General features: G+C 54.1%; 4 protein-coding genes across 4 annotated transcripts; all 4 read left to right on the forward strand.

The window, feature by feature from the left end:
• The first annotated feature begins 1,242 nt into the window (after nucleotides 1–1,242).
• HOXD12 (homeobox D12) lies at nucleotides 1,243–2,332 on the forward strand. Its single transcript, XM_010960720.2, has 2 exons — nucleotides 1,243–1,816; nucleotides 1,962–2,332. The coding sequence occupies exons 1-2, from the start codon at nucleotides 1,243–1,245 to the stop codon at nucleotides 2,198–2,200; spliced, it is 813 nt and encodes a 270-aa protein (XP_010959022.1). The 3' UTR covers nucleotides 2,201–2,332.
• A 5,105-nt stretch (nucleotides 2,333–7,437) lies between these two features.
• On the forward strand, nucleotides 7,438–10,426 carry HOXD11 (homeobox D11). The gene is made up of 2 exons (XM_074363923.1): nucleotides 7,438–9,427; nucleotides 10,189–10,426. Exons 1-2 carry the CDS (start codon nucleotides 8,653–8,655, stop codon nucleotides 10,422–10,424), a joined length of 1,011 nt encoding a protein of 336 aa, XP_074220024.1. The 5' UTR covers nucleotides 7,438–8,652; the 3' UTR covers nucleotides 10,425–10,426.
• Nucleotides 10,427–10,642: 216 nt separating this feature from the next.
• Nucleotides 10,643–21,155, forward strand: HOXD10 (homeobox D10). The gene is made up of 2 exons (XM_010960722.3): nucleotides 10,643–18,841; nucleotides 20,183–21,155. Exons 1-2 carry the CDS (start codon nucleotides 17,887–17,889, stop codon nucleotides 20,458–20,460), a joined length of 1,233 nt encoding a protein of 410 aa, XP_010959024.2. The 5' UTR covers nucleotides 10,643–17,886; the 3' UTR covers nucleotides 20,461–21,155.
• Nucleotides 21,156–21,300: 145 nt separating this feature from the next.
• On the forward strand, nucleotides 21,301–26,275 carry HOXD9 (homeobox D9). Its single transcript, XM_074363921.1, has 2 exons — nucleotides 21,301–24,966; nucleotides 25,318–26,275. The coding sequence occupies exons 1-2, from the start codon at nucleotides 24,168–24,170 to the stop codon at nucleotides 25,557–25,559; spliced, it is 1,041 nt and encodes a 346-aa protein (XP_074220022.1). The 5' UTR covers nucleotides 21,301–24,167; the 3' UTR covers nucleotides 25,560–26,275.
• The last annotated feature ends 693 nt before the right edge of the window (nucleotides 26,276–26,968 follow it).

Raw genomic sequence — 26,968 nt, forward strand, 5'->3', positions numbered from 1 at the left:
CCTGTGTGGTCTCTGTGCCGGAGCCGGCGGTCTAACCAATTCCAGCTTGGCGCGGGGACCGCGAGGCGGGCTTCAGCCTGGGGCGGGCGCCAGTCACGGGGTCGCTGGGGGTCTTGGGGCCGGAGGCAGGAAAGGAGGACCCTTAGCCTTCTGGCCACACTAGACTGGAGGGCCTGCGGCGGCGGCTGCCATACTGCTCCCAGCGAGGGAGCGCAGCCCGTCGGCCTCTCTGTTCGCCAGACCTCCGAACCCGCCAGCAGCCTGCGCGCCCCTGGAGGCGCTGAGCATAGGAACGCTGCTATCCCGCTGCCTCGGTGTGCCCGGCTGTTTCCAGCCAGTGGTTCTGGCTCTTCTGTCCTTCCACACCAGGTCAGGGAAGCTTGTCCTGCGTGTTATGGAGTGGATGAACACCTTGGAGTTCTGGTTTGCAGACTGCAGTCGCCAAGGCGACTCCCTGCAATGAAAGGAATGTAGCCTTTCGCCACAATTGGCCAATCAAGTAGCACTGGTTTCCGAACTCCATGGACCTGGATGGTGACTTTTCTAGAATCAGAGTGCTTGGCCATGGAGAAGCACACCAGGAGCGGTGTGAAGCCCCCTTCCTGGTGCCAAGCTTGGGCAGAGTTTGTGATGCATTTCTCCTTTATCAGCAAACTATGTCTGCAGCCTGGGACCCAGGGCTCAGGCAGCACTGGGTCTTCACTGCCAGATCACCCATGTAGAATCCTGTCAAGTGGGATGAGGGGGTGAGGAGTAGCTTTGCTCAGGCCTACAGACAGAGCTCGTGGCCCCACCAGAGCAAGGTTCTCTCTGGACAAGCCAAGAAGTGCGCTGACCTGGAAAAGGCCTCAGCTGCAACTTAAAGCTGGTAGAAGAAAGCCAGTGGAAAACAGGAGCACAAAGCCAATCAAGACCAAGAAGGATCCCAAGGGACACTGAGGCAAGGGCACCCAATGCCGGATGCCCTCAGCTCTTGAAACCATCCCCGAAATTCAGAGGCTTCACCTTCGCTCAACATGCCTTGGCTCTGCCTGGCAGCCTCGCCCTTCGCCATCAAATATTGCGGGTGTTATCATAATACCCTGAAGGGGGGGAAAACGGGTCGGGGGATGTAGGCGGTGCTGAAATGACCGGCTTTGAAGAACCTGCAGGCAAAGTTTCGTCCAATCGTCTGAGCCTGTCCTCTTATTCCCGGTTGTAACTAAATACTGCTGCGAGCGCAGCCCAAGCCCTTTGTTGGAGATGTGTGAGCGCACTCTCTACAGAGCGGGCTATGTGGGCTCGCTTCTGAATCTGCAGTCGCCCGACTCCTTCTACTTTTCCAACCTACGGACGAATGGTGGCCAGTTGGCCGCACTTCCCCCCATCTCCTACCCGCGCGGCGCGCTGCCCTGGGCCACCACGCCCGCCTCCTGTGCCCCAGCGCAGCCCGCCAGTGCCACAGCCTTCGGCAGCTTTTCCCAGCCCTACCTGGCTGGCTCTGGGCCTCTCGGCCTCCAGCCCCTGGGCGCCAAGGACGGATCCGAAGAACAGGCCAAGTTTTATACTCCCGACGCTGCCGCCGGGCCAGAAGAGCGTGGCCGTGCGCGGCCGCCCTTCATCTCCGAGTCTAGCCTGGCCCCCTCGGCCGCTGCTCTCAAAGCGGCCAAGTACGACTACGCGGGTGTGGGCCGTGCCGTGCCGGGCTCTTCGGCTCTGCTGGAGGGGACACCCTGCTCTGCTGGCTTCAAGGACGACGCCAAGGGCCCGCTCACCTTGAACATGACAGTGCAGGCGGCGGGCGTCGCCTCTTGCCTGCGACCTTCGCTGCCCGACGGTAAACCGTGACCACGCTCCCGGAGCCAGTTTGGGCTGGGGTGGGAGGTGGGGGCAAAGGAGAGTGTGTTGGGGGAGGGGGCTGCCGGGGGAGGACAGGCAACAGGGAGGGAGCCGGGCTGACTTGGGTTGGGGCTGTGTTGCAGGCCTGCCGTGGGGGGCAACCCCGGGGAGGGCACGCAAGAAGCGTAAACCCTACACTAAGCAGCAGATTGCGGAGTTGGAGAACGAATTCCTCCTCAACGAATTCATCAACCGGCAGAAGCGCAAGGAATTGTCCAACAGGCTCAACCTCAGCGACCAGCAAGTCAAAATCTGGTTCCAGAACCGGCGTATGAAGAAGAAGCGCGTGGTGCTGCGCGAGCAGGCGCTGGCGCTGTACTAGCCCCGGATGTGGCCGCGGCCGGGCGGGGCCTGCCTTTTTTCACCGAGGCCTGGCATGGAGGAAGAGCTGGGATGGGGCCTTTCCTTCCACTCCTCCTCCGCTGGTTTCAGGTACCCTCCCGCTCAGTCTGCAGTCTCAAACGCCAGCAGGAGATTTGGAGACCTGGCCAGTTGAGCGTCCATGCCTTCCCCTTTCTGACAGAAGCCTGCAGAAGTTGCGGCACAACCTTGGCCTTGAGTATTCCAGAGCGGAGGGCTTGGGGTCACCTGTCCTAACTCTTGGCTGGGGCATGATACCCGGGGCTCACTCTAGTGCCCTTGTACTTGGATTTCTGCTTCCACCTGACTAGTCTCCCTTTTCCCATCTCCCCAGACATTTCTGCATCGAGTAGATGCCTAACTAGAGCTCGGAGTGGAATTGAATTTAAGAAGGCCACTCGGGCAGACTGAAAAGGACTAGAGTACAATTCTGTCTCTTTGCAGCCAAAGCCAGAATCTCAACTCTGGAGGAAGGAAAGGGTGCCGTCCCCACTCTGGTCTGCCTTGGCTAGTTTGGGAGGACAAAAGCTGCCCTAGACCTTCAGACTTTAGGAGGAAAGGAGAGTAAGGGGCATGGTGGCCAGACAAACTCCAGAGACACCTCTGGGTGTGATGGATTGGATACTTCCTTCCCATGTTTGGGACAAGGGAAGCTCGGGCTCAATAGCAAACTGCAATCTCCAGATTAGACTGGTAAAATGCCCCTACTTCTCCCACTTCCTCACACATGCCCAGGCCAGAGCCCTGCCCTCGGTAACTGGACCCCCAGAGCTGAGCTCTGGTGAGGAGAGCTGCTAGTAGGCTTTGAGGCTGGGTTGCACTAGGAGGAGGGAAAAATATCTAAGGGGAGGACAAGGGAGTGAGCCAGGAAAGGGTAGGGGGTCCTACATTCCAACTATAAATATGGCTTTCCTGTTGAGGTAGGCAAAGGTGTCAAGAATTGTCTTTTTTTTTTTTTTTCTTCTTTCTTAAATTGCAGTAATGGGCTGCCACAGGGAGAGGTGAAGTCTCCCGCAGCAGTCAGCACTCGGGGGCCTAGGAAGAAGGCCCTCAGAGCCTCAGCCTCCTTCTCTGTTCTTGGCCAAGTAGAGAGAAGCAGAAGTTCCCCTCTCATTACCCTCTCCACTGCCCAACCACTGTGCTCTTTCTGGGGCTATGTCTGACCTATCCCAGTGGAGCCTGAGAGGCCTGGGCCCTACCAGGCTTCCTTTGTGGAGGCTGGGATTGCTGAATGTCAGATAGAGATGTCCTCGGTGTGTTGGGGTGTTCTGACTTAACTTCAGTTAACCTGAGGGCTCCCTAAGATCCTTCTACCATCTTTGCCTCTTTTCCCTTTCCTTCAAAGAAGTAGCGCCCCCCCAACACCTGACGAGATGCACGACAGCCAAAGAGTTGAAGATTCCTTCCCAAAATATGATGATTTATTTTCAGTGGAGGACCAGGCCCAGATCTGGAGTGCGCACCTCATGGGGAGCCCTGAGCCTCAGCCCAACTGACCTCAGTTGATGTTTAGACAAATTGAATTTTCTCTGCTAATAGTTTTCATGCATATTTTGTTCTGTTTTGATTTTATCAGAAACAATAGTTTGTGTATATCACACATATAAAAATGTTTTGAGTGGAAATAAATATCCAGGTCCCAGTCAAGCTGTCATGGGACTGATGTCGGTTTTTCAAAACATTTGATTCCCTTCTAATGTTTTTCAGGCCACCAAATTCGTTTTTCTTTCCTGGTTGTGGTTTCACTGCGGGTGTTGACTTGACTATTCATTAAATGAGAAAATGGTTCCAAGTCAGAAAATGGTGTAGAAAAACCTACGAACAAAACGTGTATAAAACATCCAAGGGGGGTTGGACAGTGAGCAGACTTCAGCGTGTCTTACACACAAAGTGAACTCTCTGCTTGTTCTTGGTTGGGGGTTCCGAATTTTGCCTAAATTCTCAAACTTTGAAGCTCGCTGTTATCAAGGGGCTACCTAGATACGAGGGTCCTTGGATTTCAATACAAAACATATCTCCCTGTCATGTTTTTTGGTCAGGTTTGTCTTGAATAGGTTATGCGCTGTGGAAATCCTCCACACTGGCACCTCTGCCTGGAGTCCAGCCGGCTCCCTTGGGAAATGTGGTCTCCACACCCTGCCCCCCCACCCAGGCCATCAGAGCCTCTAGGTTGGGCCGGGAAGACTAGGGCCTGCTCGGTGTTCACCGAGCTCGTGCAGACCCCAGCTCTCCGGCTAGCTCGGAGATGGAAACTAGAGAATTGCTAGCTTTCAGCAAGTGGGAGAATTAGCAAAACCGTTAAATCTCCAATTTCGATTATTCAGTGGTTCTAACTCCCTCCCCTGAAGCAAATTTGATGAAATATATGTTAAACAGCTCCTTTAAAAAAGGGGAGGTGGGTAAAGGAAGCAAGAAGCTGCTGAGGCCATATCATTAGGAATGTTTCCCCACCTACTGGGGCTCAGGGAGGCAGTGGTAGCAGAGCTGAATCTCTCTGAGTCCTGGAAGGTTTTCCTCCTTCAAAATAACTGAACAAAGGCAGAGGCCACACTCAGACCTCAGGTCCCAAGGGCTGGGTAAAGGACAAGGAAAACGGACTTAGACCCAGGCCCTAAAACAACACAGGGAGGCCATTTCTTTGCAATATATACCATTAAATCATTGTGTTCTTTCTCTTTAGCCTGGGATGTAGGGTGGGAGGAGATATTCATGGAGACCACTCCCCAAACAGATTGGAATTATTCTAAGTGTAAGATTTTGTCTGTCGATTGGGGCGTCGGTGTTTTTCAAATTCATTTCTTTTACTGGTCTATACAAATACAAATACAAAGGTGGTGGTGTCCTCTCTCCCTTTTCAGCCGAAGTCCAGGCAGGGATTCAGAATCACAATGAAATTCATAATAAACAAATGCCTGAGAGAAATGCTGAAATCTGAGTGCTTAACATTCCCTAGCACAAAGACAAATGCGTCCTCCCAAATGCTGCAGTACAGGCAGGCCTCTTGACCAAGAAAAAGGTTTTTAAAGAAGAAAAAAACGGCTTGGTCTGGTATTCAATCGGCTGCGAGCTCAGAGGGCCGATCAGGGGACTCTTTTAAGGCCTGGGGGCTCTCCCCAAGGGAAGCGGACTGGGGAGGCTTCCGGGAGGCGGGTGGGTGGAGGAGAAATTCAGAAACGCTGTAAATATTCATGTCTGGGGGGGGAGGGTGTGCCCCTTCAACCCGCCTCTCCCAGCTGCATCCACCCCCCTTGGTGGGGAGTGGGTACGGCGCCTGTCCGATCGTCCTTGGACAAAGGTAATATCCCCACATTTTTGTTCTTCACGCGCTTGACTTAAGGAGCCCATTCCGAAGGCTCTGCAGGAAAGGGACTGGCTCTGGGTGTTTTCTCCGCGTTTATCCTCTTCTTTCGTTTCCTAAAAGAGCATAAATAATTAAAGTTAGGCAGGGAGGAAAAGCTTTCTTGCAGAACTGTAGTGGCAATAAATGAAATGACTCAGAATCTCTTCCCCAGTCAGCTTTTACGAGAGCTGCCAGACAGTGTCTGTTCACGTTCTCCAGATACCAGGGGCGCCCTGACAAAGTTAAGGTCAAGTTAGTGTCTTATCTTGGGTGGCTCAAAATTACCGCATCGCGTCCGGGCGTTGCGCGGAAAGCCACCACTCGCGGAGCTGCTGGCTGTGTCCGGAGGGTTCAGTGCGCTCCCTGCACTTCGAGTGGGGCCGCGCAGGCAAGGACAAGGCCACAGCGCCGGGGTCTTCACGGTATGTTCTCGAGCGGAACGCGCGGGTCGGGAGGCTGCGGTTTTCCTTGGGTTTCGGGGTGAAGATGAAGGAAAAAGCTGAGGCCAAAAGGCGAAGAGGGCTGGGACCCGAATGAAACCCTTGAGTGTGGGGGTGGGGGTCCTCGCTAACGCGCGGAGAGGGGCCAGCCGCCCCTTTCTCCTATGCACCGGCGCGCCGCTGCAGATGGCGCACCCTCCCCCGCCAAAGCCCTGCTCCAGCCCGAGCGCCGTCGCCATGTCGTTGAACTTGAATGGTTCGTCCTCCCCCATTTCCCCACTTCGGCGGTCAGTAGGCTCCACTTTGGGGGCAGCGAGCGGCCTGGGCCCCACCAGTGCAGAGAGAAGGTGCCTGAATCCTGAGCACTTGCAGACATATAAAGACTCGGCCGGGGGCCCCGCCGCCCCTGCCCTGGGTCCTGAGCGGCCGCAGGACTAGAGTGCAGTGTCCGGGGAGCCATTTTAGGAGAGAGATCCAGGGGCGTCGACTACAAGCCCGAAAGGGAGAGGCTTGGGCCGGGGATGGAGATGGGGAAGCAGATAAGTGTGCCGGCGATCTGGGCAGAGGAGAAGGGGGCGAGCTGGAATCTGGGCGAGGGTGCCAGCTGTGTGGATAGTGCACTCAAGCATGGGCATTGGTGGGGGGTGCTTCTTGCCCTCCGGTCGCCACTGAACTGTTCGCGCAGTGTTCGGAGGCAAGCAGAGGTGGGAGGGGGGCGGAGGAAAGAGAGTGGGAGGGAGAATGGGAGGGAGGAGAAAAAGAGGAAGGGGGGAACATCGGCCAGAAAATAGATATGAGCTCTGATCACCCGCCTTTTCTCCGTCTGTCTGCATGGTGGGCAGAGCTCACTGCACCAGCACTGCGGCGGCCAGGGCCAGGGAGGGAACCAGCTTCACAACCTGCGCTGCCTGTCCTAGGCGTAGGGTTGAGGCCCAGGACCCGTGCTGGGATTGCCTGACAGAGGAATCCTGGGGAGAGAGGCAACTTCCTGCCCTCGGTTCTGGAATTTAGGTTTGGGGAACTTCTTTCTGAGAGACTGATTTTACCTTTGGAAAACGCTGGCTTTCCCGGAGGCGGGAGCCCAGGCCTTGCCTGGACCCCGGGGCTAGAAAAGAGAGACGCTGCGGCTGGAGGAGAGTGAGGCCTTGGGACCAGTGGATGGGGGCACACAGAGCCCAGTGGAGAAGAAGGGCTTGAGCAAGGAGGCAAGAGCTGCTGAGATTACGCCCCCATCCCCCACAGCCAAAGGACCTCAGGGAGCCCCCTCCAAGAGACTGTGGGGGCCCAAGGGTGCTGTGGGAGCCTAGAGTAGACGCGGCATGGATGCGTAGGCCTTGGCAGGGCTCCGACGCAGAGAAGGGGCTGGATGCGAGGCGAGCTGGTCCCAGTCCGGGCCAGAAAGCAGAGAGGGTGAGGAAGGCAGAGGCACCGGTGATTTGTCTACGCTTGTGGGAAAGTGGGAAGCCAGGCATCCCGAGAGTAGGACTCCAGATCCTTTTGTTCAACAGACCCACCCAGCTTCTAGAGGGCCACAGAGTATCTCTTGATAGCTGAACTGCTTGGTTTAGCACTGGGAGATAAAAGGCAGAGAGACAACAGGGAGAGAGATACAGAGGGTGATACAACTGGGGTAAAGGAAAACAGAGGATTAGGGGACAGAGTGAGAGACAGAGAGTAAAGTAAGAGGCAGGAAGAAAAGAAAACGGGAGTGAGAGAAGAGAGGACAGGAGAGAAAGTGAGAAGACTGAAAGGAGACAAGAAAGGTGAAAGAGATACAGGAAGGAAGAGAGGGCAACAGGGCCTAGTGGGCACTGAGGCCCTGGCCCGGGTGAGCTCCTGATAGGGTTCTGGCATGGGTTTTTTGAGGCTGGTACTTGCGCTCAGGGGGTCAGTGAAGAGAACCAAGTTACTCCGCGGCGAATGCGCCGGCAGAGAAATATGTAAATCAGGGCTCCTTGTGCCCCGAGAGTGGCGCAATTACGCCCCTTGAACTAGAAGCAACAAGCTCCCGGCGGGCAAGCTGCAGAGGGTGGCGGCGTCGCGGGGGAGGGAGCGGCTGCAGGAAAGAGTGTAGGGGGTGGGAACCTCACACCCTCACACCTAGTTCCCCGTGCCCCGAGCTTGGGTTCCCCCCTCCGCTCTCCTCTTCTTTCCCTTCCCCCTTCCTCCCCCTTCCTCCCCCTCCCTCCTCCTCTCTGCCGGCCTCGGTCCGCGTACTTAAAGCGGCGCGGGCGGGCGCGGGCGGGCGGCCTAGCCTGGTGGTGGCAGATGCACCCAGCAGTGGCAGCCGCCGGCGGCGCACAGGTGACCGGCCTGCGCCACAGCCTGGTCAGGGGGCGCCCGGGGAGAGCTGGCTGGAGAGGGAGGCCGATCCGCCCCCAGCGCGCGCGCGTCTCGGCGCCAGGAGCCGTCCTGGGGCGTGTTGGCGAGCACTGATATAGATATAAGGACATTTCTCTCCATGGCGTCACGTGACATAATTACCACCAGAATCAATCAAGATGAATTGCACGTCAGCGCCCGGTGGGGTTTTTTGCTTAGTTGATCCTGGCCCAAGCCTCTTGTGCAATCGATGGCTCAGGTTGGCGGCGCGGGGAGCGGCCCGGGGCTCGCCGGCGCCCACGCCGAGGAGCCATGAACGACTTTGACGAGTGCGGCCCGAGCGCAGCCAGCATGTACCTTCCCGGCTGCGCCTACTATGTGGCCCCGTCGGACTTCGCAAGCAAGCCGTCGTTCCTGTCACAACCGTCGTCCTGCCAGATGACTTTCCCCTACTCTTCCAACCTGGCGCCGCACGTCCAGCCCGTGCGCGAAGTGGCCTTCCGCGACTACGGCCTGGAGCGCGCCAAGTGGCCATACCGCGGCGGCGGCGGCGGCGGCGCGGGGGGCGGCGGCAGTGGGGGCGGCCCTGGCGGGGGCGGCAGCAGCGGCGCCGGGGGCTACGCTCCCTACTACGCGGCAGCGGCGGCGGCAGCAGCGGCGGCGGCTGCGGCCGAGGAGGCGGCCATGCAGCGCGAACTGCTCCCGCCCGCGGGCCGGCGGCCGGACGTGCTCTTCAAGGCGCCCGAGCCGGTGTGTGCCGCGCCCGGGCCGCCGCACGGCCCGGCGGGCGCAGCCTCCAACTTCTACAGCGCCGTTGGCCGCAATGGCATCCTGCCGCAGGGCTTTGACCAGTTCTACGAGGCTGCGCCCGGGCCCCCGTTCACCGGGCCGCAGCCCCCTCCGCCGCCGGCGCCACTGCAGCCCGAGGGCGCTACCGACAAGGGCGATCCCAAGACGGGGGCCAATGGCGGCGGGAGCAGTCCCTGCACCAAGGCGACCCCCAGCTCAGAGCCCAAAGGGGCGGCAGAAGGCGGCGAAGGCGAGGGGCCCCCGGGGGAGGCGGGGGCTGAGAAGAGCGGCGGCGCAGGTAGGCACTTGGGTGCGGGGTGGGCGGCTGGGCTCCCGGGCCGCGGGCACGGGGGGGCGGCGGGGGCCTCCCTCTGCTTGCGCCGTTTTATGTGCTACTTTATAAGCGTTCGAAGGGGTTTATACATCCTATAAGATTTCCCGGGCCGTTGTAAAGCGTGTTTACGATAGGAAACCAATTTAGGTGGGCTTAAGGTAGACTTCGAGAAGGACATTAATCGCTGCAGAGCTTTTCCCTAGTTTTGTGTGTGTGTGTTGAGGTGGTGGTCGTAGACACCATGGAGGGTGGAGAGAGTTCAAGCAAGTCTGTGAGTGTGGACACTCGAGCCTTCTTTTAAAGGGGTAGGGGGGTGGTTGGGGAGAGTTTGATTCTTGAACTGGACTTTATCCAAGCCGCTGGCTGACGCACGCTGCTGGCTGGAGTCGAGCAGATGCCCTGCGCGCTGGTGTTTCTCTCCCTTTCGAGTCCAGCTGAGAGCCATCTTCACCCTCTGCTTCCCTACCTCGGTGCCAGGATATGTGTGTGTGTGTGTGTGTGTGTGTGTGTGAGTGTGTCCGGGCGTGAACACACACTCGTCCACGCCCGCACTCTCTCCTGTGCCCGCCCATATATCATCCCCCACGATGCAGGCAGGGCCTTTCAGCGGCAGCAGGGGACGTCCCCAATGGGGCCCGAGGCCTGGCCCTCACGCGGGCCTGGGAAGACAGGCGGAGGTAGGCAGGCAGCGGCCTCTCTCACCCCTTGGTCTCTTTGCCTTGCAGTGGCCCCCCAGCGGTCCCGGAAAAAGCGCTGTCCCTACACCAAGTACCAGATCCGCGAACTGGAACGCGAGTTTTTCTTTAACGTGTACATAAACAAAGAGAAAAGACTCCAACTCTCTCGGATGCTCAACCTCACCGACCGGCAAGTCAAAATCTGGTTCCAGAATCGCAGGATGAAAGAAAAGAAACTGAACAGAGACCGTCTGCAGTATTTCACTGGAAACCCCTTATTTTGAGAGCTCCAGGAAGCACCCCTCTCTCCCGAACCCCACTCACCCACTCTCCTCCCCACCAACCTGCCCTGGGCAGGCCCAATATCCTTGGGTTTAATGCCGCCTCTTCTCTGTGGAACTCCACGATTCCTTCCCACGGTCAACTCGGGACCTCCCAGCGACCACTGCAGCCTGCGGACGAGGTCGGGGACTTGGCCGAACGGATCCTAATAAGGGGAAAATGGTAAATGCAAACGTCCCTTTACAATTTTATCGCCAATGCGCTGTTGTTCTCCCTCCCTCTCTCTGAGTTCCCGTGGGGACGCTGTGGGATTGGTAGAGTTAGGCCGAAGGGCTGGAAGGCGCTTGTTTTTGTTCTGAGTCTAAGGGACCCCGTCCTTGCCTCTTGGTGAATGCAGATTATTTAAACTCTGGGAAATGTACCTTTGGTCTGTCTTATCAAGGCATGAGTCACTGTTTTTTTGTGTGAATAAATGGTTTCTAGTAAAATGGAGGTTACAGCTTCAATACACTATGAATTTTCCTCTTTGAAGAAGTTTAGTGTCTGATTAGGATATTTTAGTGGCCAGAACCTTCTCTCTGATGCAACTGAAAATCAAGTGAGATGCTTTGTAATCCCATTAAAATAAGAGTTGTTTCCTCCTATCCCTTCTAGACTACACTGGTTAAAAAAAAAACCACTTTAAGAATAAATCTCTCAGCTGAAGATGTGACCCAGCCATGCTGGTGCTGCCTTCTTCAGGCGATGAAGCAGGGGCAGCAGGAACCTAAGAAGCAAATCTCCTTCCCCACCCCACCCCCAGTGTAGTAAGCTTGAAATTTCTGAAAAGACAACATTAAAAAAAACTGGTTAGGAAATCCAAATTCACTCTTAACAAGGTGTCAAGGATCCAGGGTCCCTTAAAAGAAGAAACCAAAACTAAAACCCTTCACTGAAAAAAAAAGTTTGCTAAACAAAGTTATCAGTGGGTAGACAGAGCCTGGGGTCCTTGCTGGTGTCACAGGGGCCTGGAGCAGAGAAGGTAACCCCCCTCCCTGGAAATAGGGCCCAGGGCTACAGACCCACTTCTCACCACATTTATCGCTTCAAGTTAAAGAATGTGGTGGGGGCTGCACTGCACTTTATGTTGCAGGGCCAGGCCAGGCTGTTTACAAAACCTTGAACTGTCTAGACAACACCATAAAAGCCAAAGTTCTAAACAGCTTAATTGGGTTATATTATACACCTTCTGGTGGGCCCAAAAGAGATTTCCGCAATGTGCAATAAACTGGAAGAGTGAGAAAAAGCTTCTCTTTCTCTGAAAAGAGTTAAGTGAATCTTATGACTCTTAACCTCTTATAAGCCCTAAGTCAAAAAAATAAATCCACAAGATGTACAGAACCCCATGCATCTTGCAAGGAGGCATGCATTTCCAAATGCAAAATTTTTTTAATTACCAGAGCTTTGTGGGGAAGGAAAAACATAAGTGTATGCCTTTGAACTTCCAAAATGTCAAGGTCATCACCTTTAACCTTTCTGAATAATTAGGCACCTTAAGGTTCTTCTGTGATATTCAGCTGCCACCCACTTACACACACACATGCTCACACACATCCAGACCCCCACACACATTTATGACCACACAGAATCATATCGGGGGCTCACCATAAATCTTAGCAAATTCCTAATTTCAGGATCAATAACCTTAATTTCCCTTCAAACATTTGTGTAATTCAATAGCAATTGACTTCTTTTAAAAATACTAGTTAGAATAAAATGTCTACCAGCATGCTTTGAAGACAGATAAGAAATGCTGGGTGTGTTTTGGGGGGGGGTCATAGATAGCTCTAATGTAGAACTGCAGTTTTAAATGCAGGCATTTAAAAAAGGAAGTTCTATTCAGCTTTACACCTTCGTTATATTTGAAAAAAAAAAAAACCTGTCACCCTGTCAAATAAATTACTGCACTTGCTATGACATGGAACAAAAGAAAATATATTTATATTGTTTCCAAAAGCGTCCCTCTACCTTTGGTGAAAAATGCAATAGAAACGAAGTCTACAATGGAATAATTTCGTTCAGAAGGGGATTCCTTTGTTTGGAATTCTGAGCATCCGTTACAATGTCAGTGCTCTAGCAGTATGATCATTCCAGGAACTTAAAACTGGTTTCTTTCTTTCTCTCTCCATCTCTCTCGCTCTTTTTAACTGCGTCTAAATGTAGCAAGCTTGTATGTCCACCACCTTAGGCAAGCGGAACCTAGAGATACCATTTCACGTTTGCATGGCCTTGGAGAGCCACACGGGGGCGTGCTCATGTTCCAGAAAACGCATTTGTCGGAGAGGCCGCGGTACCATATCTTTCCAATACTAGATTCTAATATGCAATCTTAGCCCGTTAGGAACCGCTAAGGTGTTTGTTCGCTGTGTGTTTGTTCTAAGCAGCCATGAGGTTGGGAAGTTGTATAAAGACAGTGAAAAGGGAGCTACCCAGGTTACTAAAACAAGCGATCACTTAATCGTTGTCTTCTTAAAGCTGTTGCAAAGAGTACCTTGGTATAACCTGGTGGTGTCGAGGAGAGGTTTTTAAAAGACAAATATGTGCATTTCAAAATAGGTCCTGCTACTGCGAGTTAATTAAATTAGGGAAATCAATTTTCTTGTTGGTTTGAGTGTGAAGAGCGATAGGAAGGTTCGGACCACCCCTGTACAAAACCACGTCCGCTTTGCGCGCTCTCCGACCGCCTGGGGTGATTAAAAGGCTTTTGTTTAAGAGATCAGGGCGCCGGCAACTTAGCTGAGTGTTGTCTCAGAAAAATGAGACGCATCGGGACTGAGCGGGTCATTCCACGCGAGGGAGTCACCCCTCCCCCTGCCCCGGTCGTGCCTGATGTCCTGGGCTACCGGTAGCGACCAAGAAGCGCAGGCAGGACTGACTTGGGGCGACTGGTCCCGGCTGGGCTAATGTGGCTGCGGGAAGCGGCAGGCAGTCCCGGGAAACATTTTTACTTTAAAGGCGTCGTGGAATAGGGAATGCATTTGAAGCAAACGAGCTTTGTGTTTGACAGAACCCTGGCCACCCTTCCAAGCCGTCTGCTGGCCTTGAGCGCGGAGTTTGATTTTGGCACCAGCTTTTGAAAGCAATTTTCTCGCCGAGTGCCCTCCTCGACCCCACCCCCACCCCGAGAAGCCCCTGATATTGAGGACGGTCTGTGTCACCATCCGCAGTCCAAAAGGGAAGTTCCAAAATGAAGGGCGGCAGTCCCTTCTTTCCCGAAGTTCATTGTGAAGCACATGCAATCTCCTGAATTAGTAAGGACCTTGTTGGCTCCGCTCTCTCTGCCCCCTCCCTCCAGGCCCTGGACCAAAGGCTCTGGGTCCACCCCTGGGAGGTGGCATCCGCTTCAGCAGAGGCTGGGGGCTGTGAGATTCCCCACACCACGGGAGGCGCCAGCCAGAGGCATGGATGTTCCCCGCGGGCACCCTGGCTCCTGCCTGTCTGACCATGGGTCCAGTTTAGCTATGATGAGGCAACATTTCCCCAGGCCTAATCTGAGCCTCAGCCCAAGGTGGGGTGAGAACCCCCTCCTCAAATGTTGTGTTGCTCTTTAGGTGGCACCAGCGGGGGTTCATGTGGCCTTGGTTGGCAGCCTCACCCAGACCATGAGTGCTCAACGGGTCTGCAGTTTCTTTTCCCCTGGCAGCACCCAAGTTGAAAAAGGCCAGGGGATTGGACTAGGATTTCTGGGGGCTGCAGACCTGACTTATTTTGATTTTTCAGGGTGTGTGGGGCTCATAGAGCATAGCCACATATCTTGAGTCCCTGAGGTCTCAGATCCTGAAGTGGAGGGAAAATAGGAGAAGTAGGAGTTCTTTGTGTCTATGAAGGAAAAAGGTTCCTGGGCACTGGCCCTTTTGCACATCTCCCTAGACCCCTCCTCGCGTTGGTGGTGTCTTCCCCAGTCTCTCCAACTGCCCCCTTGATTTTTTTCCCATTGGCCAGGAGGTGCAAGGGTGCAACCCAGAGGAGTGCCCTGAGGAAGCAGCTTTTAAAATTTGTGCCCAACCTCTCTGCCCCCAAAGAGTGGCACAGCCCTGAGAGGCCACTTGGGGCCCAAATTTAGGGTGAACCTAGGAGTCCCCAGGTCCACTCTGGCCGAGGGCTACTGCTCTTCTTCTCGGTGACAGAAGAGCACAGATGCAAGCCACTTCTTGATTACAAATGCTAATTTCTTACTAAAGCGACCCTTTTAATTTTTTTCTGGAAAGAACTGAGCCAGAGAGAAGGATGTCCTGGTACAAATATGGATATTCATCTCCTTTATGATGCAATATTGATTTATTATTAATGGTAACTGCTCTAACCAATCTAAAGATGATCGAAAACAGCAGCTATCAGCTACATTAAATACTTGTAAGCAAATAAAGGCTGGCCTTGAAAGCCACTGCCTTTTCATTCCATTTGCTTTATTTTAGCCTTAGTGTCTTAGGCAAACTTTCCATCCTCCGAGGCCCAGACCCTTCTCTTGTATTATTTCTATTTTGCTTGATTTTTATAATAAAATCTCTTTGAAATATGGGCAGTCTCTGGTTTCAGGGAACTGGTCTGAAGACAGACATTTGAAAAAGAATGAAAGAAAATTTTGTGATAATATACTCAGAATTATATCTGATACACATTTTCCCCCCTGTGAGTAGAGAACTATTTAAAACCAAATCCGCTGTGGGAGTGACTTTGAGTTTGAAGGCGCCAGGAGCTGAAACAGAAAGGCCCCCCAAATTCAGAAGGCAGATCCTGCCTGTCCTGGCTCACGGCAGACCTACCCGTTCAGTGAGGAATCGCTGTTTTTTAGCTTGGATGTTTTCTTCATGTATAAATAAAGATTATGAAAGGGCATTTGATGGGCATAAAATTCCCGATTAGATTGAATACTCTTGCCTCTCTTGTGCGATTGGGAGAATTGGACAACGGAGTTCCCGGCAGCTCCCTTGGCCGTCATGCAAAGGGAGGACAGTGCTGTAGCGCCAGGCTGGCGTCAGGGCGCCTGCCGTGAACGCGTGCAGCGGGCACTTTGTCCAGCCTGGGCACGCTTAGCTGAGGCTGGGATCACGATCTCCACCTTAAGAGAAAGCAATTTTCGGGGTGCTAGTCAGTGGCTGTTAGCTTTGAAAGGGAGCTTAGCAGGCTAGAGTCAAAAGGTGGGGTGTTTTGCCTTCCTCACTCCCCCGCCCCCAAGCTTAAAAACAGCCACCCCTGCCGAAGGTAATGTTTAAACGTCTGCGTCGTCGGCCAGCATCCTGCAGCCCGAGCAGTTAGAGGCGCCAGGCTTTTAACCTGACAATGATGTTGTATTTGAACAGCTGCATAAAGGTTTAAAAGGTCTGTCTCATTGCCACCGCGGAGTTTTTTAAAAGGGGTTATTGTTTGGGCGAGGGCACTGCGAGGGAACAGGCGAAGTGGTCCCAAGGCCGAAAATAATGTCCAATGCCTGTTTCTACCAGACCAGGGGAACTTCCTTTTGGGGAGGGGGACAAAAGGTTTGTTGGGAAAGGTTTTTGTGAAGGGGCCAGCAAGCTACTAGGTCCCCCAGTAGGCTGAGGCACTTTAGTAGCATCGGGCTCCAAAGAAATGTTCTGCTGAGGCAGAAACCCAATTTGCCCACAAGTTCAGTCTCCGGGCCTGAAATCCAAGGCCAACCCATGACAGGATGAGTGTGGGGAGAAGAAAACACGGATACCTTTCCAGACAGAGAACTGGTTTATGAGCAGAGTTTCCGGGGCCCTTTACCTCTCTTGGATGCAGGGAAGGGGATTCAAAAGCCAGAGGTCGGCTCCAGCGCCCTGGCCAGGGCCCCTCGCCCAGGGCAAGCCTTTGGAAATCAAGGTTAAAGCTCCCCGCTGCTGCCCCGAGGCCGCGGCTTCCGAAAGACTGCTCACCCGCCTGCAACCAGAGAACGAGGCGGGAAGTTGTTGGAGAAGTTTCTCATAAAACTCTGAGTTTCCATGGTGGTGATGGTGGTGGTTCTTTTAATGAGCTCGACCACAACCCCAGACCAAATCTTCTTTATAGAACTTTCCATCACCAAAGAAAACAGAGGACTAAGGTTCCTCCACCTCTTTTTTTTTTCTCCCTTCCCTTACCCAAGTAGAACCATGTCAAATAATTTTAGAAATTGTCCAAAACTATAAAACTCAACTTCTGACAAAAGTATAGCTTTTAATATTTGACAATTTGTATTAAAACAAAAATTGACCTTCTTGGTTAGTAGCGAAGGGGAAAAATCAATAGTATAATTTTCAATAATTCATAAAGCGAACGCCATTATGCTAAATCTTAACTATTAATCTTATCCTTTACAAAGTCTCGATTGATTTGTTAATAAAATATCTTCCCGTGTGTGGCAACAGCGGGTATAACTCTTTAAAAACCTTCAGAAGCAAGAAAATTACCAAGTAGCCCAAGAATGTAGATGAGAATTTTATTGATCGCCCTGATTCTTCTTAATATGTATTAATAAATTCCACAACCTTTTGTACCTTGCACTTGTCAGAAACCAATGCTTTTACAAAATCCATAAAAGGAAAACATATTTTTCTTTGCAGAAGAACCAAATGACACCTTTGCATCTCTCTCGGCTCCTGCTTGGCCCAGTTTTCTAAAACTTCTGGAGTCTGAGGGCGAGTTTCCCCCTTTCCTGGAAAAAATTCTTTTCTTGTTCTCTTCCTTCCTTCCTCTTTGCCCTCTATTATCAGGGTGTGTGGGGAGGGAAACCTCGGTTTAGTTCTTCCGCTGGGAACCCGAGGGACGCTTTCGTGGATGGCGAACTGCTGGCGAGGGATTGTCTCCGGGCTGAAAGCTCCCAGCGGCCCGGCCCGCAGAGGTCGGGGTGTGGTTCCTCGGAGAGTCGAAGGCTCCGGTAGCCCACCGGGACGGGGAGGCGCTGGGAGCTGGGGCGGGCGGACCGAGGCAGACGACAGCGCCGGGGCCAGGCCGGTCCTCGGAGCTCCGCGGGGCAGGCCAGCTGCGTGGCCTTTCGGCCCTCGCGGCCCTTCTCGCCTCTGCTCCCCAGGATACCTTGGCCGCGACTCCGCGCCAGGGCTCTTTCCTGTGGACCCCTGGGGTAGGCTGTCTCAGAGCCTGGTGAATCCGACTCACCTTCCCAGGCTGCCCGGGACAAAATGAACCAGGCTGGGCCCCCACCCCCTGCCCGGGCCCCGGCCCTCTCGGGCGCCTTCTGCCTGGGTGTGTGCGGGGGGGGGGGAATGCTTCTGTGTGCTGGCGCCACTGCGCTCTGGCATCCCTCCCCGCGTGTGTCCTCCCGGAGACCCCTCGGGCCGAGACTTTCCTTCCGCCTGCGGGGCCCAGAGGCCCGAGTGGGGGACGCGAGTGGGGGCGGGCGGGCCGAACGAGCCCTGGGAGGCTGGCGGGCGGCGGAGAGTGCTGGGCCGGTTGTCTCTAGCGCGCACTATCGCGGTCGCATAGTAGATGTCGCTGTTGTCCGTGCTTACGCGGCCGGCCGGCCGGGCTCTGGAGCACGTGACCTGCGAGGAGGCTGCGGCTCAAGGCCATTTTCAAATCTCATTGGCTTGGTTGTCATGTGGTCGGCAGAGGCATCCACAATTACACCGGGAATGTTTTCCTAGAGATGTCAGCCTACAAAGGACACAATCTCTCTTCTTCAAATTCCTCCCCAAAATGTCCTTTCCCAACAGCTCTCCTGCTGCTAATACTTTTTTAGTAGATTCCTTGATCAGTGCCTGCAGGAGTGACAGTTTTTATTCGAGCAGCGCCAGCATGTACATGCCACCACCTAGCGCAGACATGGGGACCTATGGAATGCAAACCTGTGGACTGCTCCCGTCTCTGGCCAAAAGAGAAGTGAACCACCAAAATATGGGTATGAATGTGCATCCTTATATACCTCAAGTAGACACTTGGACAGACCCGAACAGATCTTGTCGAATAGAGCAACCTGTTACACAGCAAGTCCCCACTTGCTCCTTCACCACCAACATTAAGGAAGAATCCAATTGCTGCATGTATTCTGATAAGCGCAACAAACTCATTTCTGCCGAGGTCCCTTCGTACCAGAGGCTGGTCCCTGAGTCCTGTCCCGTTGAGAACCCCGAGGTTCCTGTCCCTGGATATTTTAGACTGAGTCAGACCTACGCCACCGGGAAAACCCAAGAGTACAATAACAGCCCCGAAGGCAGCTCCACAGTCATGCTCCAGCTCAACCCTCGCGGCGCGGCCAAGCCGCAGCTCTCGGCCGCCCAGCTGCAGATGGAAAAGAAGATGAACGAGCCCGCGAGTGGCCAGGAGCCCACCAAAGTCTCCCAGGTGGAGAGCCCTGAGGCTAAGGGTGGCCTTCCGGAAGAGAGGAGCTGCCTGGCTGAGGTCTCCGTGTCCAGTCCCGAAGTACAGGAGAAGGAAAGCAAAGGTCGGTATGAGCAGAGTTGCCACCCCGGCGGGGAGCGCAGCCCGGGAACCTGGCAGAGAGGGAGCACCCGCGTGCCCAGTGCCGAGCCCGGCAGTCTGGGACCCGAATGGCAGGTGCCGCTCCTCCTGGCTTTTAGAGGGGCAGTCTTAGTCCCGACATGGTCTCTGCTTCTCCCTCGCTGCTCTGGCCCTCCTGGCTAGTCCTGGCCGCATGCTGATGGCGCCTGGGCAGAGGAAGGGCTTGCCGGGTTTATTTTTTCCTGAGCTAGACCTGAAATGCAACAAAAGAGCACAAATGAGACCTGCGGCTGGTAAACACGGCCCCAGAACCTCCTTTCTCCTGCTCATATTTGCAGTCCCAACGCTGCCTTTCACCTAGTGATTTTAAGATGGTCCAAGACACTGTGTGTGTGTTCAAGTGTATGCACCCCGCATCCTGCGAGCTTGGGGGTGGCAAGGGGAATGAGATGGCTGGGCCGGTTGGTGCTTGGGCTGGGAAACAGGGCTCCCTGCCTCTGCGGGGCTAGGTAACCTTGGCTTTGTCTGGGGAAAGTGTCGCAAGCTTTGCAGTCCATTTGCAAAGGGGGCAAAGGGGGAAGGAGGGGGAGAATGGAACGCAAATGGCCCACCCGGCAGGGCCAGCCATAGGGCTGGGCAGGGCAAAGAGCCAGGGACTCTGGCTTTTCTGCCCCCAATCCTCTCCCTCAGTGCCCAGAGTTGGGCCACAGCAAGGAGCTACATTTCTGGGAGAATGCTTTTGCGTGGGGACAAGAAGGCATGAGAATTCAGGAAATTTGGGGGCATATATCAATGCCCGGGCAGAGCAGAGAAGGTGTACGCGATTCCTCGGTTATCTTTTGAAAGAAAATGGGTACGTATAAACCTGGCTGTGGGGCTCCCCGCCTGCCTAGGAGAGGTGGGGAAGAAGTGGCAGACTTGGGGATCTGAGGCTACACTGGGGTGGTAAGCTTGTCAGGCTGTGGTTTGCTGCTTCCACTCCAGCCCGGTTATGAGATGATCACTTAGAATGTTGCCGGTGAGATCCTGAAAGTTTACTGGTGTACTAAGGTTTTGTGCAGGTCAGAAAGTTGAGAGAGGGGGGGGGGGGGAGAACCCTGACACAGAGGGTGAGAGTATCCGCCCATCTTGTCATTTTGGCATTTAAACTAATCTGACATCATTTACAAATCCCTTCCAAGGCCCACCTCATGTGAATAATGTTTAATTCCAGCATTTCCCCCAAGCAGCCTGGCTGCCAGCGGGGTCAATGCCAAGGGTACATTTGAACAGACTGAGAGAAAAAAATTCTTGATTTTTTTTCTTCTCCCTTTAATTTTGTTAGAGGAAATCAAGTCTGATACTCCAACCAGCAATTGGCTCACAGCAAAGAGTGGCAGAAAGAAGAGGTGCCCTTACACTAAGCACCAAACGCTGGAATTAGAAAAAGAGTTCTTGTTCAATATGTACCTCACCCGCGAGCGCCGCCTAGAGATCAGTAAGAGCGTTAACCTCACCGACAGGCAGGTCAAGATTTGGTTTCAAAACCGCCGAATGAAACTCAAGAAGATGAGCCGAGAGAACCGGATCCGAGAACTGACCGCCAACCTCACCTTCTCTTAGGTCCGAGGCCGGTCAGAGGCCAGGATCGGAGAGGGGGCACCGTGTTCCAGGGCCCAGTGCTGGAGGACTGGAAAGGCGGAAACAAAACCTTCATTGCTCTTTGTTTTTTGATTTGTTTTGTTTCGTTTTTTTTTTTTCCTGCTAGAATGTGACTTTGGGGTCATTCTGTTCGTGCTGCAAGTGATCTGTAATCCCTATGAGTATATCTATATATATTAAAAAACTAGCACGTGTAATTTATTATTTTTTTCATCGTAATGCAGGGTAACTATTACTGTGCATTTTCATTTGGATCTTAACTTATTGGAACTGTAGAGCATCCATCAATCCATTTGTCCATCCAGCGATGTGACTTCTTCATATTTTTCCTAACACAAAAGGTCTGTGTGTGGTTAGTCCATGAGCTCATGGCGTTTTGAGTCCATCCAGTACTTAAAAGTACTTAAATTACATATATATTTAAAAAAGAGTAAGAAAACCCACAAGCTTTGGGGGGAGGGGGATGAAAAAAGCACATTACAATGTATCTTTTTGCAGATGAATTTAGCAATTGTCCTTAGTGAGATGGAATATTGACGACTTATGCCTTGTAGCCTTCCCCTTGTGCATCTGTGGTTTGGTAGAAGTACAACAGCAACCTGTCCTTTCTGTGCATGTTCTGGTCGCATGTTTAATGCAATAAACTCTGGAAATGAGTGCGCTCTCTCTGCTTTCTGAAATGGAACTATGTTATGGTGGAAATGAAAGCCCTTGGTGAGATTATCTTCCTGTTAAACTGCTTATTTAGGGCAGTTGTGGGGGTGGTAGAGCGCAGGGGAAGAGAGATGGGAGAGAAAAGCTGGAGGGGCCTTTGGTGCTGAAATTTGGCAGTGCTGGGAGGAGAGATAATCCAGCCTGCCTCTGCTGTTTTTGTAGTTGGGAAATAGAGTCCTCTCTCCCCCTCCCCCCATGATAGTAACAGAATTGATTTGTCAATGGGTGTAAGCTTCCCTCTAGCCTGAGCCTGGTAAGTAAGCCAAACTGCTTTTTCCTCACAGCTCCCCAGTTATATGATTCCTCTCCTTGGTTTTGGTTGTGGTATTTTTTTTAATGCTTTCAGTGGGGTCTTGAGATTTCTGACTGTCGCGCGGTCTTCAGGAGCTGGGTTAAAACCAGTCTTGCCCATCTGGAAGCCGCCGGGGCCTCCAATGCAGGAGCAAAGGACAAGCTGTAGCTTAGCATTGCTTCAGAGCCAGTTCCACACTCCTTTCCCTCACCCCCAACCTCCATTCCAAGTGCAAGACGTCCAGGCCACAGTGAAGCTTAGGATGGGTGAGTTTTCCCATTCCTCTTTACCATGGTTTCCTTGTGGAAGGATTTTATGCTCAATCATTACCTTTTAGTGGCCCACATGAAATTTTTTTTAAAGGAAGAAAAGATATTCCCAGTTAACCCTATTTAATTACAAAATGCTGGTTGGAGCCATTGTATCTGGGAAAGAAAATGTTCAGAGGGTGACTGAAAGAGAATTTGCAGATGAACATGACTTCCCATGAAGTCCAATGTTCTAGCTGCTACCAAGGCTCGGAAAACTCCAGCCAGTTTTCACCACTGTGTGTGTGTGTATAGCAGGCTCCTTAGCCCGAGAAAGCACAGATTTATCTAGTCTTGCCAGGGAGAAAAGAGGAGAAGACTTGGGGGAATGAGCTAATAGAATTCGTTACTTAAGTTCATACGTAGTTTCAGAGGGTCTCCAGTAGATTCAAGCAGCTTCACAAAACGTGTCCTTTTCATATTTTTCTCCCTAAAAACAATTTCTTTAGGGGATGTAAACCTTAGAACCCTCATCCATAGAGTCTTTGGAAAACTCAATACTTATTCAGTTTTAAACTTCCTCCCCAAAATCAAGACCATTCCCCAGTTTCAAAACAGAACCCCTTAGGGGAGCCATTGCCTGGGGTGGGAGAGACACGGCTCTGCATCAATGCCACTTTGGGAACACTGGAATAGATTTGCCCAGACCTTCATTGGTTGGGCAGGAGAAGGAGAACAATTTTATCTTCTCAGTTTACCCCCTGCGATGTGGGGAGCACATTAGTTGTTGACAGGGGGCCATGTCTCCGAGGAAAAACCCGTGCTGCAGGCAAAGGCAGCTCCTCTGGAATAAAATCAGAAAGCCATTGGCAAAGGCAATCAATCAGGCCATAAGCAGCCATTTCCCCCTTTCCTTTCCGGGGCTAGAGGTGGTCTGGGAGCCCTCCAAGGGTGCACTGGGCAACTTGTAGAGCGAGGAATATATCCTCCGGAGCCGGCGCCCCCGCTGCTTTTGTCTTGGCTCCCAGCCTGGCTTCCGAGGCTTTGTACCATGGATTTGGGAGTGACAATGGGCATTTCCCTCAGATTCAAGGCTGCCCAGCCTTACCTCTGGAGGCTAGAGAAAGAAAGAACGAAAGAAAGAAAGAAAAGAAAGAACAAAAGGAAGAAAGGAAGGAAGAAAGAAAGAAAGAAAAGAAAGAAAGAAAGAAGAAAGAAAGAAAGAAAAGAAAAATAAATCGTAAGAGAGGGGACCAAGGACCAGGCCATTTTTAAGACATCTCTGGAATCCACTTGGAGGTCTCTAAGTGGGAACCACGGGGAGAGGCCTTGCCCAGGGAGATGCTCTTCCCGCTGGCATCTTTAGGCACCGTCGAGCCAGCGGGCGGGAACGGGCCTGCGCTAGCATTTGGGTTCTGCTCTGTGGCGTGTTCTCTTCCAGGGCCTTTCCAGAAGTCCTGGAGAAGACAAGGCAACCTGGCCACCTTGTATCGACTGCCAGCCTACGGACCCTTCCGAGGGCAGACAGCCCAGGCGGTGGCCGCTGCAGCGCCCAGCCCGCCGGCCAAGCCTCCCCAGCTTACCCTTCGGGCCTCGGCGTGCGCTCAGCCTCACGTCGAGGGTGTGTGTGGCTGCCTGGGCGTGTGTGAGTGTGGTAGGGGGAGGGGGCCCTCCGAGCTGCTCCATCCGTCCGTTTTATTAGGGACACATTAATCTATAATCAAATACACCTCATAAAATTTTTATTGAAAGGCATAATATCATTACAGAGGTCTTCCACCTGTTTTAAACAACACGACAAGCTGTGAGAGAGCGTGTGTGTGGGTATGCGTAGGGAGGGGTGGGTTCGGGCCGGGAGAGAGGCACAGGGAGAAGAACTCCCCTCGGGCGCCAGGGGGCCGCCTCGGAAAGCCAGCCTGCCTCGGGCCGCACCGGCTCTGCGCTGCCTTCGGCTGCTCTGGGCTCTAGCCAAGCGCTCGGTGCGCCCAGGACACGCGGCGAGTAGCTCGGAGCCCAGGCGCTGGGGAGGTAGAGCCAGGTCCGGACTGCAAGACCGAAGGCTGCAAGAGGCGAACAAATAGTCCCCAGCGCCTCCTCCGGCCGCGGTCTGGCGTGTGGTCCCAGCTGCAGCCGGGCTGGCCGAGCCAGGCCGGGCCGAGCCTGACGCACAGGCCGGGACCCGCGGCCTCTAATTGCGGCGTTTATGTTGATGATGATTTTTTTTTTTTTTAAATCACAGCAGCCCCCAGTTTAGCGGACTGATTTACTCCCGGTATTGGTAAATATGATCACGTGGGCCGTGCGACCAATGGTGGAGGCTGCAGCCTGCGAACTAGTCGGCGGCTCCGGCGCCGGCGGGGAGCGGCGCCGAGGCGGGCAGTGTAACCTTGGGTGGGAGCGCACGGCGCCTCAAAATGTCCTCCAGTGGCACCCTCAGCAACTACTACGTGGACTCGCTCATAGGCCATGAGGGTGACGAGGTGTTCGCCGCGCGCTTCGGACCGCCGGGGCCGGGCGCGCAGGGCAGGCCCGCAGGTGTGGCCGACAGCCCGGCCGCCGCCGCCGCCGAGTTTGCCTCGTGTAGTTTTGCCCCCAAATCGGCCGTGTTCTCCGCCTCGTGGTCCGCGGTGCCTGCCCAGCCCCCGGCGGCGGCGGCGATGAGCGGCCTCTACCACCCGTACGTGCCCCCGCCGCCCCTGGCTGCCGCCTCCTCCGAGCCCGGCCGCTATATGCGCTCCTGGATGGAGCCGCTGCCCAGCTTCCCGGGCGGCGCGGGTGGCGGCGGTAGCGGTGGTGGAGGTGGCGGTGGCCCGGGCCCCGGTCCCAGCCCTGGCCCCAGCGGCCCATCCAACGGGCGCCACTACGGAATTAAGCCTGAAACCGGAGCGGCCCCGACCCCCGCCGCCGCGGCCGCCTCCACCTCCACCTCCTCTTCCACTTCCTCGTCTTCCTCCTCCAAACGGACTGAGTGCTCCGCGGCCCGGGAGTCCCAGGGGAGTGGCGGCCCCGAGTTCTCGTGCAACTCGTTCCTACGGGACAAGGCAGCAGCGGCGGCTGGGGCAACCGGGCCCGGTGCAGGGATCGGGGCCGGGGCCGGGGCAGGCGGCTCGTCGGAGCCCTCGGCTTGCAGCGACCACCCGAGCCCGGGCTGCCCGCTGAAGGAGGAGGAGAAGCAGCATCCGCAGCCGCCGCCGCAGCAGCAACTTGACCCAAGTAAGTGCAAAAGAAATTGCCCCCTGATTTATTGCTGAAACCTGTAAGGCTCGAATGTGCAAAACTGATAGTTTTACTAACCTATAAAAACGTCTAGACGCCTACCCTAGCCTAGGCGAGCAACACGCATCCATAAAAAAGCTTCCCATAACCACCTACTCTGGGCGCGCGGTTTGTACGGTAAACAGAGAGCGGGCATTAAGGCTTTTTATGATAATTCCCCAAGTTGTGAAAAGCGGCCATCCTTGGTGAAATTAATTTAACGACCTCTCCCCCCACCACCCTGTCTTCTCTTCCTGTCTCCCCTCCGCCCCTCGCTCCCCTTCTCCAAACCCCCCCCCCTCTTCATAGACAACCCCGCAGCAAACTGGATCCACGCTCGCTCCACCCGGAAAAAGCGCTGTCCCTACACCAAATACCAGACGCTTGAGCTGGAGAAAGAATTCCTCTTCAACATGTACCTCACCCGGGACCGGCGCTATGAAGTGGCAAGGATTCTGAACCTCACAGAGAGACAGGTCAAAATCTGGTTCCAGAATCGTAGAATGAAAATGAAAAAGATGAGCAAGGAGAAATGCCCTAAAGGAGACTGACCCGGCGCGGCGCCGACGGAACCGCTCTGCTTTGCAAAGGCAGTGGGGTTTTTTCTTTGTGGGTGCTTGATTTCCAGAAATTCTGCAGCGATTCGGACATTTCTCCCCCTGCCCCTTTTTTTAGGTAGAAGTGACTGTGTGGTTGGTCTCTGTGAGGTATTTTTGGGGACTCTGTATTTGCTCGCTTATGTGTTGGAGAAACCAAGTGGCTTTGGGGTTTTGCCCTATCCCGCTCCCCATGTTTCCTGTCCTATTGGTTCCTTAGGAAATGCCATATTTTGTGAGTGCACGCCGGCTTGAGGAGCCCTCTCCTGTGTAAATGTCCCCTATGTTTCTGAAAAGTGCTGTAGTTTAGCCCCCAGCGCTGCTCAAGCAGGGGCCAAGCGCACCCCACTTCTGAGAGCGAAGGCAGAGCGACGACAGCGAGGAGGCCCGCCCAGGCCAAGACCCGGTCGTGTTGTCCACCGGTTATGAAAGCCCCCTTTCCTCAGGGAGCCCACGGGCCCTCCACTAAGACGTGGAATGAGACCGAGAGAAGAGCCCAGGGCCGCCAGTGGGTCGGGGGTTTCTTCTCAGTGCACTGGCGGAGCCGCATTCTCAGGGGAGGTGTTGGCTCGCGTGGGCTACTGCGGGTGTAGGCCCTCCGGGTTCCTGCCTGAGGACCAGTTGTAAATGTTACCGCTTCCTACCAATAAATGCTGACCTGATCAAACGGAGTCCAGACGCTGGCCCTGAACACTGTGTGCTTGCTTACTCTCTCTCTCTCTGCAAAATATCACCCTCGTGGGACTTCTCCCTCTTCCCTGGGAGGGAGACACTGCTAAAATCCTTCGCCCTTCCACCTGAGAGGTCTCTCTGATGTGCCTGGGAGTCTTCCTTTGTGTGGGCAGACCAAGCCTAGAGAACAGCCCCTGGGGGTACTTTGGTGGCCCCCCTCTGTACCTAGCCTGCTTCCAGTGTCTCGGCAAACTGTGCCCTGGGCCCAGTGTCAGCCTCGCAGCAGTGCCAGTAGAGCCCACGGTCTCCAGAAGCCAGGCCCCCCCACCCCTACTGGCACTTGGGCATACCACACCCCACTTCTGTTCATGAAGTCCTGCCATCACCCCCCTCCTCCAAACCAGGGAAAGGCCAACTCTGCATTCTGGGGCAACTCCTTCAATTCCAAGGGGCTGGTTGACTCTGGGAAGGCTGAGCCGGTTAGGCTATGAGCTTCCACCCCGCCGCACAGGAGCCCCGAAGTGACCTTAGCAGATCAAAATGGTCAAGGCTCTCCTCCACAGCTATCCCCACCCACGGCCCCTCCCCCCACCCAGTTTCTGTGTGTTTAGCCCCCAGCTTGGCCCTCTGAGGGCCGCATTCAGAGGCTAAAATGAAGGTCATTGTAAGTGAGGGTTCGGGCCCAGCACAGC

This window comes from Camelus bactrianus, chromosome 5 (assembly GCF_048773025.1).
Source record: "Camelus bactrianus isolate YW-2024 breed Bactrian camel chromosome 5, ASM4877302v1, whole genome shotgun sequence".
NCBI classification, from domain to species: domain Eukaryota; kingdom Metazoa; phylum Chordata; class Mammalia; order Artiodactyla; family Camelidae; genus Camelus; species Camelus bactrianus.